The sequence below is a fragment of the Apodemus sylvaticus genome, chromosome 18 (assembly GCF_947179515.1).
Source record: "Apodemus sylvaticus chromosome 18, mApoSyl1.1, whole genome shotgun sequence".
Taxonomy (NCBI): Eukaryota; Metazoa; Chordata; class Mammalia; order Rodentia; family Muridae; genus Apodemus; species Apodemus sylvaticus.
This window is the reverse complement of record NC_067489.1, coordinates 58,811,112-58,822,131: the sequence shown is the minus strand read 5'-3', so window position 1 is coordinate 58,822,131 and position 11,020 is coordinate 58,811,112. Positions and strand designations below refer to the sequence as shown.

Here is an 11,020-nt window from a genome sequence, read left to right as displayed (position 1 = left end):
AGGTTATTTTAGGAACCGGGAGGAACCAAGCTCAGCAAATGCTCCACAGTCTTGTGAGACCCAGAACCCATGGAGGAGTTTAAGTTTCTCAGGGAACTAAGCGAATAAAGTTGGTCTGAGAGAAAAAAAGAAATCATAGCCATCAAACCAACGCTCACAGGAGGCACCCTCAGACTGAGCTTCATGTGGAGGGAGTGTTAGCATTGAGGAATCAAGTCAAAAGTGACCGTGCTGAAGAGGTCAAGAGTCCTGGGTCCCCTGGCGCTGGAGTTACAGGCGACTGTGGGCTAACCAACGTAATGAGACCTGAATTCAGGTTCTCCACAAGCATGGGGCAGGCTTTTAACCACTGAGACGCCTCCCCGCCTCCCCGCCTCCCCGCCCCCAGCAGGTTTTTATTCATTTTAAGGAGCAAACTCTTCAAAGACTGATACAAAGGGCATAGAAGGGTTGAACATCAATTTTTTAATAAGGAAACCTTTATCCAGTCCTCAAAATTAACATAAAAGACATGAGAAATTGTTGATTTCTCATCCCCACCACAGCGTAACAAGCCCTTGTTACAACATTCGTCTACCGTCTCCAAAGAGCCCAATACAAAACCCACACATTATATCACCTAATGAGCTACCAACAGATGAGTTTAACCAACGTTATACCAGGAAGCTATTACCACGGATACTTCAATCACATAGCTGAAAATATGGAGAAAAGACAGGTTAAAAAAAATCATCTTGTAGTAGTCTTTTTGCTTTTTTTTAAATTTCTATAAAATACACTAATATCCCAAAATAAAGAATATTATGACACATTGGTGTCGACTCACACACATGAAAGCTGATGTCAGCTTTTCTCTAACTAAAGTTCATTTCACCAAACCTTTATATATTACACAAATATCCAAGTATTTCTTTAAAAAAAAATTCAACACAACGGAACATAATATACAGTGTTTTTATATATATATATAAATCAGTTAACAGGAATGATTCCATTTCTAACCACATTACGTATCTTTTTAAGACAATGGGATCTCTTGCCATTCTGTGATTCTTCAGTTCATGTTAATATTTCCCAGCTACTTTTATCTTAAAGTTAAAAAAACAAAAATGGAAAAGGTTGGTTGGCCGTTGACTTCCTTACTACCTTACCCAGAAGAGAACTGTAGAACAAGGCCATCCACTACCGGCTGTCTTTCCTCTATCTGTTCTCAGGACCAGCCAGACCCACAGCTGGGGTGAAATTGGAAGAGGGCATCAAAGGATGGATATAAAAAGATGGGCTCGGCCAGACCCTGCCACAATTGTAAGGTGTGGGCACAGCCACTCCCAGCAAGCCTTGAAGAGCTTCAACACAGTCACAGGAACAAGTGGTCTCCCGGATAAGCTCACCCTTCACCTCAGTCCGCTGGGAGGACACACGCGGACAAGCATTTTAACTAACTACTGGTGTGCCGGCCAATGGGTGCCTTCCCCAGAGGGGGAACAAGCACACTAAAGACATCTCAGTCAGTCGTGGTGGTGGGGCAGGGAAGAGACCACTGCGTATGCTAAACCTCCTGTGTCCGTCAGTTCTGAGAGAAAACTGCTATGAAATACACACACCATGCACAGTCCACACCACTGCAGGAATCCGGCAACACATGCAAGATGGCGGAGAAATCACGATGGGTGAGCGGAAATGTTCAGTGTTTCTTACAGCCTTTGACTTTAACACGAGTGCATCTCTTACCACCGCTGTCTCACAAACTCTTACTGTGACTTGGGCATGCAGATCACTTGGGGAGAGAATGGGAACTACGCTTCGGAGCCATTCACACACAGCGACTACCAACCACTTCCGTTTCTCTTCCTCCCCCACGCGCTGCTGCTACTGCGGGCAGACAGGCGCGGGTTTTCAGTCGAGGGTTGTGCTTCAGTTTGCATCCTACTTACCCACTTGGTTTCAGGAAAAGGAAAAAACCCACAAAATGAGATTGAGGATTAGGTCTTCGGGTTGATTTCTGATCAAAGCAGACAGATGGGGACCTACCAGCTCCTCTACCTGGAGTATGTCGTCTCCCTCCCCTCCCCAGCTCCTTCCTGGTACCGATTCAGCTGTTTGGAAAACTGGCATTTTTGTCTAAACGGAGCCGAATATAATGGCAGGGAGGAGGGCAGCAAGCAGAGGAGGGGAGATGCAGTCCACGTCAAAAGAATCTCTTGCTCTCAACACACAGGAGAGAACCCAGCTTCTCCTTAATTGTCATTTCATAAATTAACATTTTTCTAAAAAACCATAACCCAAAGAATTTGCTATTACAAGAAAGTTCAAGTTTTTTAAAAAAAGCAAATAAATTAGTTAAGCCTTGTAAACAATTGTCCATTTTAGTTATACATCTTTAAAAAAAAAAAAAGACAACTATCTGTATAGTCCATTAGACAGTACAAGGCACACTTTACACATCAGAACCCAGAGGGGCGGAACCCACACGGGTGCGGCCGGCCGCCTTCACTCGGCCCCTGGGGTAGCCAGGCCGGGGCTCTGGAGTCAGGTGCCCATCTTCTGCTCAACTCTTGAGGGTCTGGAAGTCCACAGATGTGCTCTTGCTGTGAAACCGCTTTGCGCTCTTTAGCCATGGGATGCGATGCGACGTGTTCAGGCTCCTCAGATATTTTCCACGAAGCTCCCTGGGAAAAGGCCAGTCTTCCCATTTCTTTGCAATGTGCCTTTGAACCAGCCGTCCTCTCGTTTCTTATGAACAAACACAATATCTCCTTCTTTGAGCTCAAGTTCTGCCTCACTCTGAGGAGGATAGGAAACCACCACCCTGTGCCTGTAAGACAGAAGCAGGCTATTCAGTTTAGCAATAAAAACGGCGCACTGTCGGTCTGCAAGGTGCCTCGACACAAAGAGAATTTACACAGCCATTTACAAGGGTTTGTACAACTCAAAATCCAGCGATTCTGTTTGGCCGGCTTGGCATGAACAAGACTGAGTCTGGGTATTCATTTTCATCCACTAATAATGGCCAAGCTGGTGTGCCTGAGTTACCTCCACAGAGAGGGACATTTTAGTCTGCATCCAGTATTTGTATTTTAGCTATACTTAAGGGTATGTTTTGTATGGATTCTTAATAGGGGAACCATTTCTGTCCTACTCTCCACTCCAGGGAGAGACAAGTAGATTTGATTCCTGAGACAGGGACAAGTAGCTAAGCAAGCAAGCTATGACTTCCTTCCTGCAGGTTGTGTGGGCTCTGCTCTGCCTCGGTACTATGAGCTGGGAGAAGTGAGGTGTCAGCTCTGCTGCCCGGGGGAGATCTGGAAGATGGTCTTCAGTATCCCTTATACTGGGTTTCACATCCAGGAGGCAGTGGTTTTGAGGAAGTTTGCCTGCCTTTCCACAGGCAAGAGAAATTCCAAGGTCTACACAGAAATCAGAGAACTGTGGGCTCAATTCTGCCCACCATGACCAGCAGTGATGTTTTCATTGTAATCTCCACGTGTCCTAATCTATTGGCTTGAGCTTAGTTCTCCAGGCAGATATGAGTGTGAGTGGGAAGAAGTGTAGCTACTACCTAACTGCCCAGCAGCCTTGGGGATGACCATCACCTAACCCTCTGCCCTTGTGCCTTCGTCTCTAAGGCAGGGTTATGATTGGCAGCTAAGGAAGCCAGGCAGCGGTGACTTACTCTGGCTCCCTCCACCCAGTCTTTTCTCTACCAGACATTCTCTCTCTCCTTCCTCCGCCTTGCTCTTCCTGTCAAAGTGGTGGTTGCTGGCGGTGTTTGGTGGCCATCCGCCAGCTCTCTCTGCACCTGCGGCTAGTCTCACAAATCTTCTACAGCACCGTGTGCTAAGGAACTGTTACAAAAGTGACTGATTTCTGAGGCCAGGTGACTGAGGACTGGAAATCAGCCGGCAGGAGTGAGGGCACTGGACACCCCTAATCAGACGCCATGTGAGGGCCTGAAGCTGCTTTCCAAAACCAGTCAACAGTGGTGTGGAGCAGCCTCTTTAAAAGCAGGCCCTCTAGCCCCGGTCTAGCATCTGTATAGCCTGGCTCTCTCTCCAATCCCCATTCCGTAAAAACCCAGAATCCACCACATTAGCAAAGACCACAGCAAGCCGGCTCATTTTTCACAATAGCTAAGTAGCTGTCCAACAATAACTCTGCTCCCTAAGGGCCCGGGTACCAATTTACCCTCCAAGGTCTGCAGCGAAGGCATAGCGCTGGGTCGGCTTAGCCTTTCCAGGAAAGGTTCAGCCAACTCAGACGTGAGAGTTTACAGCCCTGATCAATCAAGTGCAGAGCAGGGAGGAGAGGCGAGGCACTGTGGGGGAGGGGGAACTGACCCAGTCTTGACATCACTCAGAGCATCTTAACTTTGAGCCAGCTAACGCTGCCTCAGTCTCCTCACCTGGACTTCTATGAGTTAGACGATCTATTTCGTAAGTAGCATCACGAGGTCAGAAGAGTGACATTCTTGGTACAGTGATACATGTGGTTCAACCCCAGAAAGCCAGCCACATCACGCATGGGGCTTCCTTGGGCACTCACGGGTCTGGTGCTTCAGGGAGGGGGATTTTAAGACATGAGCTAGTGTATAACTAACAGATGAACTCAGGCCACAAGCTAGAACATTCTGATACTGGGAGTTCCCATACTGCAGAATGACATCGAGTTTTGGAATCCCTTCACTGACATCTTTAAAAGCAAACCAACAACTTCATCACAGGGTGATCTAAAAGAAGAACCCAGAGGTGCTTTCTCAGGTCTGATGCCAGCAGGCTGAAAGTCCACATAAAAAGCAATGATGTAGCTGCCATTTGGGGCAAGTTAAAATTTAAGTGAGGCTTTGCAGTTCTGGCGGGAAATGTACCACGGACTGAAAGCACATTCGGTGTAGGATCTCTCCCCAGACGCGTTGCTGGCTGGCAGTCTGCAAGCTGCTTTAAGGTAAAATGGTACAAGACTAGCTTAGAGAAACGTGAAGGGAATTAGATTAATATTTGCATTTTATAAAAACTCACTAAACCAATTTTGTCAGGAAAAACCCCCGGACTGCAATGGCTGCTGGGCTGAGAACATAATCTTCCTGCCAAGTTCCCAGTGGGAGCAAATTTTCATTGCTAAGTTATAGACCTCGAGGGGGAGTGGTGGAGGGAGAAGTCATGTGCAGAATGGAAACTGTGACGCACCGTGCGTCATGTGAGGACTGCCAGGTGCCGACGAAAGAGGGAGAGGGAAAGGGAGAGGGAGAGAGAGAAAGAGAGAGACTCCACCTGAAGCCTTCCAGCTCGGGCCCTGCCTGGCCTCGAGCCTTAAGGAGTGGTTTGTACTGAGGCTCGGTCACACAGCCCCCAATGCTGGCAGGGCAGCACAGGGAACCCAGGCACCCCAGCTCTGCCAAGCGCAGTGTTTACAGAGCTCCACAGGCAGATGTCAGCCACAGCTGCGAAGGCCCTCGCACCTGCCGCCTCGCCCAGCCTCTCTGCCTCACTGGTTTCTGCTGGCTCGCCCTTGTGTGCATAGGGCTCCTGGGCACTTCTGAACATCTAGAGTCTGAGCTACCTTCTGCAGACCTTCCATGGCACCTGCTGAGCCACCTCCGAAAACTGCACCCCCATTGGTCCCCTTCGCTGTCATCAGGTTGACGGCCTCACTAAGCCCCACCCCCTTCTTGCTTTACGCTTCCTCCCGTCCCCCCCAATCCATTCCATGCGCAAGTCAAATATTTATATTAAGTAATGCCACCTGTAGGTACCCATTGTGGAAAACCATTAGCGGGCTCTCAGTGTCTGTAAGGTTAATCCTCACACTGCTAGACAAAGCCCTCAAGGAGCGGGTCCTAATCCTGCTTTATAGCTGTAGCAGCCATCACCACCTCAAACGTTCCGAAACCCCCCCCCCCCCCCACCCAGCCTGCCTATGGCTCTCCAAACAAAGCCCCCGCCCCTCCTCCTCCACATACTGACTCCTGCAGCCCCTTGCATGGGGAATCTCTCACGATCTCTGCCCATCCACGCCCTATCAATCTCTCAAGACCTGGCTCAAACTCTCCCCTGGGAGCCTCCAGCCCCGTCGCTGGAAGTAATTTCACGCTTGACTGAGCCCCAGAGGGCCGCGTGTGTATTTCTCACGACACTTAGCGCAGTCCATACTGTATTTTTGCCATCTGGGTTCCTCTCTCGTTTATTTTCGACTCGTGGATAATGCTGAATTCACTCTCTCCACCTCGTATGACCAAAGGCAGAACGTAAGATGATTCTTATTAAGCACATTGAATAAGTGAGAGATCTAACCACTCCGTAAGTATTTCAAAAAAAAAATATGTGTAATGTTCTTTAACAAAATAAATGAAGTTCAAAAAAAAAAAGAAAAAAAACCCACTGAAATTCTAATATATGCTACAACATGGAGGGATCTTGAAAGCATTATGTTAAGAGAAGAGAGCCAAAGGGAAGGAAAGGTGTTCGGGGACTCCATTGATACGGAACCATCATGCAGAGAACAGTCTTCAGGGGCTTCGGGAAGAAACTGGCTGTGAACATCGCAGTCTTACTGTAAGACACAGAAGACTTGGACAGCGCCACATGGTCACCGTAAAGGCACCAGCACCAGGGTATTGTACCTTTGAATAGGGGCAAATTTTAACTAGATTTTGGTTTTCCTTTTATTGAAGAGAGATTGCATTCTCACACGATGTACCCTGATTTCCCTCCTCCACGGGTCCAGCGTCTCTCCACCTCAGTTCTCAATCCCCACCATCCCCTTTCTGCCTCTCCTTAGAAAAGCCTTCTAAGGGATCATAATGAAATACAACAAAATAAAACATGGTAAGATAAAGCAAGAACTATAATATGGGAGTTGGAGAAGGCAAATAAATAGAAGGAATAGGCTCCAAGAGAAGGCTCAAAAATCAGAGACCCACTGGTTGGCACACTCAGGAATCCTATCAAAAAATGCTAAACTGGGAGGGCTGGAGAGATGGATGGCTCAGCAGTTGAGAGCACTGACTGCTCTCCCAGAGGTCCTGAGTTCAAATCCCAGCAACCACATGGTGGCTCGCAACCATCTGTAATGGGATCTGATGTTCTCTTCTAGTGCATCTGAAGGCAGCTATAGTGTACTCATATACATAAGTCTTTTTAAAAAACAAAAACAAAACACCCCTCAAGACCACTAAACTGGAAGCTGTAAAACACATGCAGAGGGCCTGGTACAGACCATGCAGGCCTGTGCCTGCCGCCTCCGTCTCTATGACCTGAACTCGCTCAGGAAGGCCTGGCTCTCCTGGTGTCCCCCACTCCCTCCCTCTGGCTCTTACACTCTCTCTGCCTCTCTCTGCGGAGGGTTCCCTGAGTCCTGGGGGGAGGGATTTGATGGTGACACCCTAGTCAGGACTGAGGGTTCTAAGATCTCTCATGCTCTGCATTATATTTGGCTGTGGGTTAACTCTACTTAGACAACTAAAAATTGAGATGATTCAATAAACTAAAAAATAATGGAAATATTAGTAAGACATGGGAGACCGAGATAGAGTGACTGAGAAGATGCAAGAAATCAGGGGGAGGGTGTATGTGTGTAGGGGGAGGGGAAGGGAGGGGAGGGAGGAGAGAAGGGCTGACCCGCATTCTGGTTCTTGAGAGCACATTGGTCCCTTTGACCAATTTGGCTCTAATGGGCTTCTACCTCTAGGTTGACTGCGACAGGCACAAGAGTGAAGCTGGAGAAACAGATTCCCACTGTGGTGTGAAGAAGGCACCCACAGATGTGCCAGCCTTCCAGAGAGGGTCACGGGCATGCTAACTCCCATCTGAACAGGCCTCTGACAATCTTCTGATACTATAAAGTCTCTTCTTTCTTTCTTTCTTTCGTTCTTTCTTTCTTTCTCTTCTTTCTTTCTTTCTTTCTTTCTTTCTTTCTTTCTTTCTTTCTTCTTTTCTTTTCTTTTCTTTTCTTTTCTTTTCTTTCTTTTTTATCCCCTGACTTGATTGGTATCTCTGTGGTTCCCATGTTGTCGTTTCTGATCTCCCTTTATATATGAAAGCAATGAGTCTCGCTGTGACTCATTGAAACACTCTCTTAACCTGGTCCCGGCGACTAAGTGTTCCCTGCGTCCTGTCAGTTACCGCAGCAATTAAGTATTTTACTGGCAAAACCATCCTAGCTGGCTCTGTATCATGTGCAAAGTCTAAATAAATCATGCCCATTGCTTCACCCAGTGGATTCATTGTCACCGGACTCAAAGAAATTAATCAGGCTGTTTAAGCCCGGCTGCCTTTCTGCAAACCCACCACTATCCAATTGGTATGTTTCTGAGTACACTAGCTTAATCCCTGATCAGAGACCACGGTTCTTTTCCATTGTAGGCTATGTGTCTGTTGCTTTAATTCCTAAACTTAAAAATACACACAGGTAAAGGCGACTTGCGATGCTTTCCTAAGTCACGTGCACACACACACACACAACACACACCCACACACACCACCACACGTGTGTGCGTGAAAACTGTCAAACATAACTTTCATTTTCCATCTCGTCTGAAAACGTTTCTTCCTATGTTCACCTTGCAATTTCCTAATTATTTTTCCTCTGTCCTTCCAAAATAGAGTCTAACAATATTTGTTCTATTATTTCTGCTGTCATCAATTAGACAGCCTCTCCCCCCCACCCCCTCCATGCGGGCTATTTCTTCCTTGTTTTCTGCAGCAGTCCTCTCCCACAGACACAAAAGAATCCCTTTGTTCCGCAGGAGACTTTCTCTCAGCTGACACCAAGACCTGTCAACACACTTCAAGGCTCATCCATCCTCATTATGAGACTGCTCCTCCCCCACGTCACGTGACTGCTCCTTTTCACTGACAGCACTTTTTTTTTTAACCTTTAGCCCCGCCCCCAACCTTCTGCTGGTGGACAAAGCAGGGCCGGTGGTGGGACAGGGGATTTTGCCTCTGCAGATGGCCCTGTGCTCATTCTGTCTTAGCACTGCAACACTGCAACAGTCCACTTAGCTCTGAAACACGTTTTCATGAAAATCTCTCAAAGTCCCAGAGAAGGAACCCAGGGCTGAGGCATTTGACCCGGGGGGGGTGGGGGGGGTGGTGTGGGGGGGGGAGTGGGGGGGGAAGCTGCAGTGTAGCCTGTGGGTGAAGGGACTCAGTCCTTCAAGTGCCTTCTGAATCACACTTCCTCCATTCAAGGGCTCTAAGTGCTTCTCCTTGTGTTGGAGGTTTTGAAATATGCAGCAGGTAATCCCTAAATGACATGCTTGTAGCGCTCTATTAACCAAAACCCTTCATCCTGGGGGGGGGGGAGGGGATGGTGGATGGCTTTTCTATACCAGCTTCCCATTGTTTTTATAGTCAGGTGGACTTAAGCACGCAAGTTAAATAAATACCATTACCATCGCTGTGTGAAGGCAAAGGCTGCAGAGAGTTGCTGGCTATTACATTTAATATTCCATTGAGCATATGGATTATAAAAATATAAAGTTGGGCTGAAATCTTTTCTAAGGACCCCCCTTCCCTCTCCTAAAAATTGAAATGGCCGTATAAAAACCTGCCAGAGATTTCGAGAGTGGCCTCGTCCATCTGTCCCGTCGTCATTAAGTTCTTCATGTTCCCTATCTGATATGCCTCTCTCGTTCCCCAAAATCACCTGTCTGGTGAGTAACCCTCCTTTCAGATGGCCTGAAAGGCACAGCCTGCCGTCAGAAAGAGCCTTTTAAGAGGAAAGAACAGGAATGCTAAAGCCACAGAGATCAAGGACATCTGGCAATTGAAAAGAATGCAGAATGGGGGTGGCGGGGGAGGCAGCAGGGCCTAGCCAAGGTGTGGGGGGGGTGTGGGTAAAGTGAACCATCCTTCCAAACAGTCAGAGTCCACAAAGGACTGGGGTGGGGGTGGGGGTGGGGGTGGGGGGCAGTAGAGCGCCTCAGGGCACGAGGGGGAAATTGCAGATCAAGGCCTGGAGAGGGAGAGAGCTAGCCTTGGTGACTGAACACAAGTACACAGTAACTGGACTAGCTCCAGGGACGGGGAGGCATTGTCCTGGAAAGCAGCACTGGAACTCTGCGGGAGAAAGGCTGACTCCAGAATCAAAGCGCGAGCGAAGCCAGGACTCGGTTTCAAAGCGTTACTGAGAACACAATGGAAGAAGAGAAACACAGAAGGATCTGTGTGCAGGGAGGGAACACTTTTAGGGTAATGTGTCATTTCAAAACTGGCTGTACTACAGCTGTAGATCAGTCAGAGCTACGCTACAGACAAATTTAGCTCTTTATGAAAATGTAAAGTATACTTTATAAACATAGGTTGCTTGATGTTTACTCTCCACGTTGATAGTTTACTTTTAATTGAAAATGTGGCACAAAATCATGAGGCTTCAACACAAATGTTTATATAGTTCCATTGAAATACAAAGGAAAAGTGAATTTAAGTGATTTTGTTGTTGTTGTTGTTGTTATTAAGAGTTGTGTATTGCCGGGCCGTTGGTGGCGCACGCCTGTAATCCCAGCACTCTGGGAGGCAGAGGCAGGTGGATTTCTGAGTTTGAGGCCAGCCTGGTCTACAGAGTGAGTTCCAGGAAAACCAGGTCTACACAGAGAAACCCTGTCTCAAAAAAACCAAATCCAAAAAACCAAAAAAAATAAAAAATAAAGAGTTGTTTATTATTATTATTATTATTATTATTATTATGAGTTGTGTGTATGTGCATGTGTGACCATGTATGGATGTTGTACTGGCTGGTTTTGTGTGTCAACTTGACACAGGCTGGAGTTATCGAAGAGAAAGGAGCTTCAGTTGGGGAAGTGTCTCCATGAGATCCAACTGTGGGGCATTTTCTCAATTAGTGATCAAGGGGGAGGGCTCCTTGTGGGTGGTACCATCTCGCTCTTGGGTTCTATAAGAGAGCAGGCTGTGCAAGCCAGGAGAAGCAACCCAGTAAGAAACATCCCTCCATGGCCTCTGCATCAGCTCCTGCTTCCTGATTTGCTTTAGTTCCAGTCCTGACTTCCTTTAGTGATGAACAG

At 47.4% G+C, this 11,020-nt stretch overlaps 1 protein-coding gene across 2 annotated transcripts in view; it reads right to left on the bottom strand.

Moving 5' to 3' along the window:
- Positions 1–455: 455 nt before the first annotated feature.
- The window catches only part of Sh3rf1 (SH3 domain containing ring finger 1), a 170,327-nt gene continuing 159,762 nt past the window's right edge, over positions 456–11,020 (bottom strand). For both annotated transcript variants that reach the window (XM_052162506.1, XM_052162507.1), the window contains exon 12: positions 456–2,815. In XM_052162506.1, the coding sequence (XP_052018466.1) occupies positions 2,647–2,815 (169 nt within the window). In that variant the 3' untranslated portion in view covers positions 456–2,646. The remainder of the gene's footprint in view (positions 2,816–11,020) is intronic.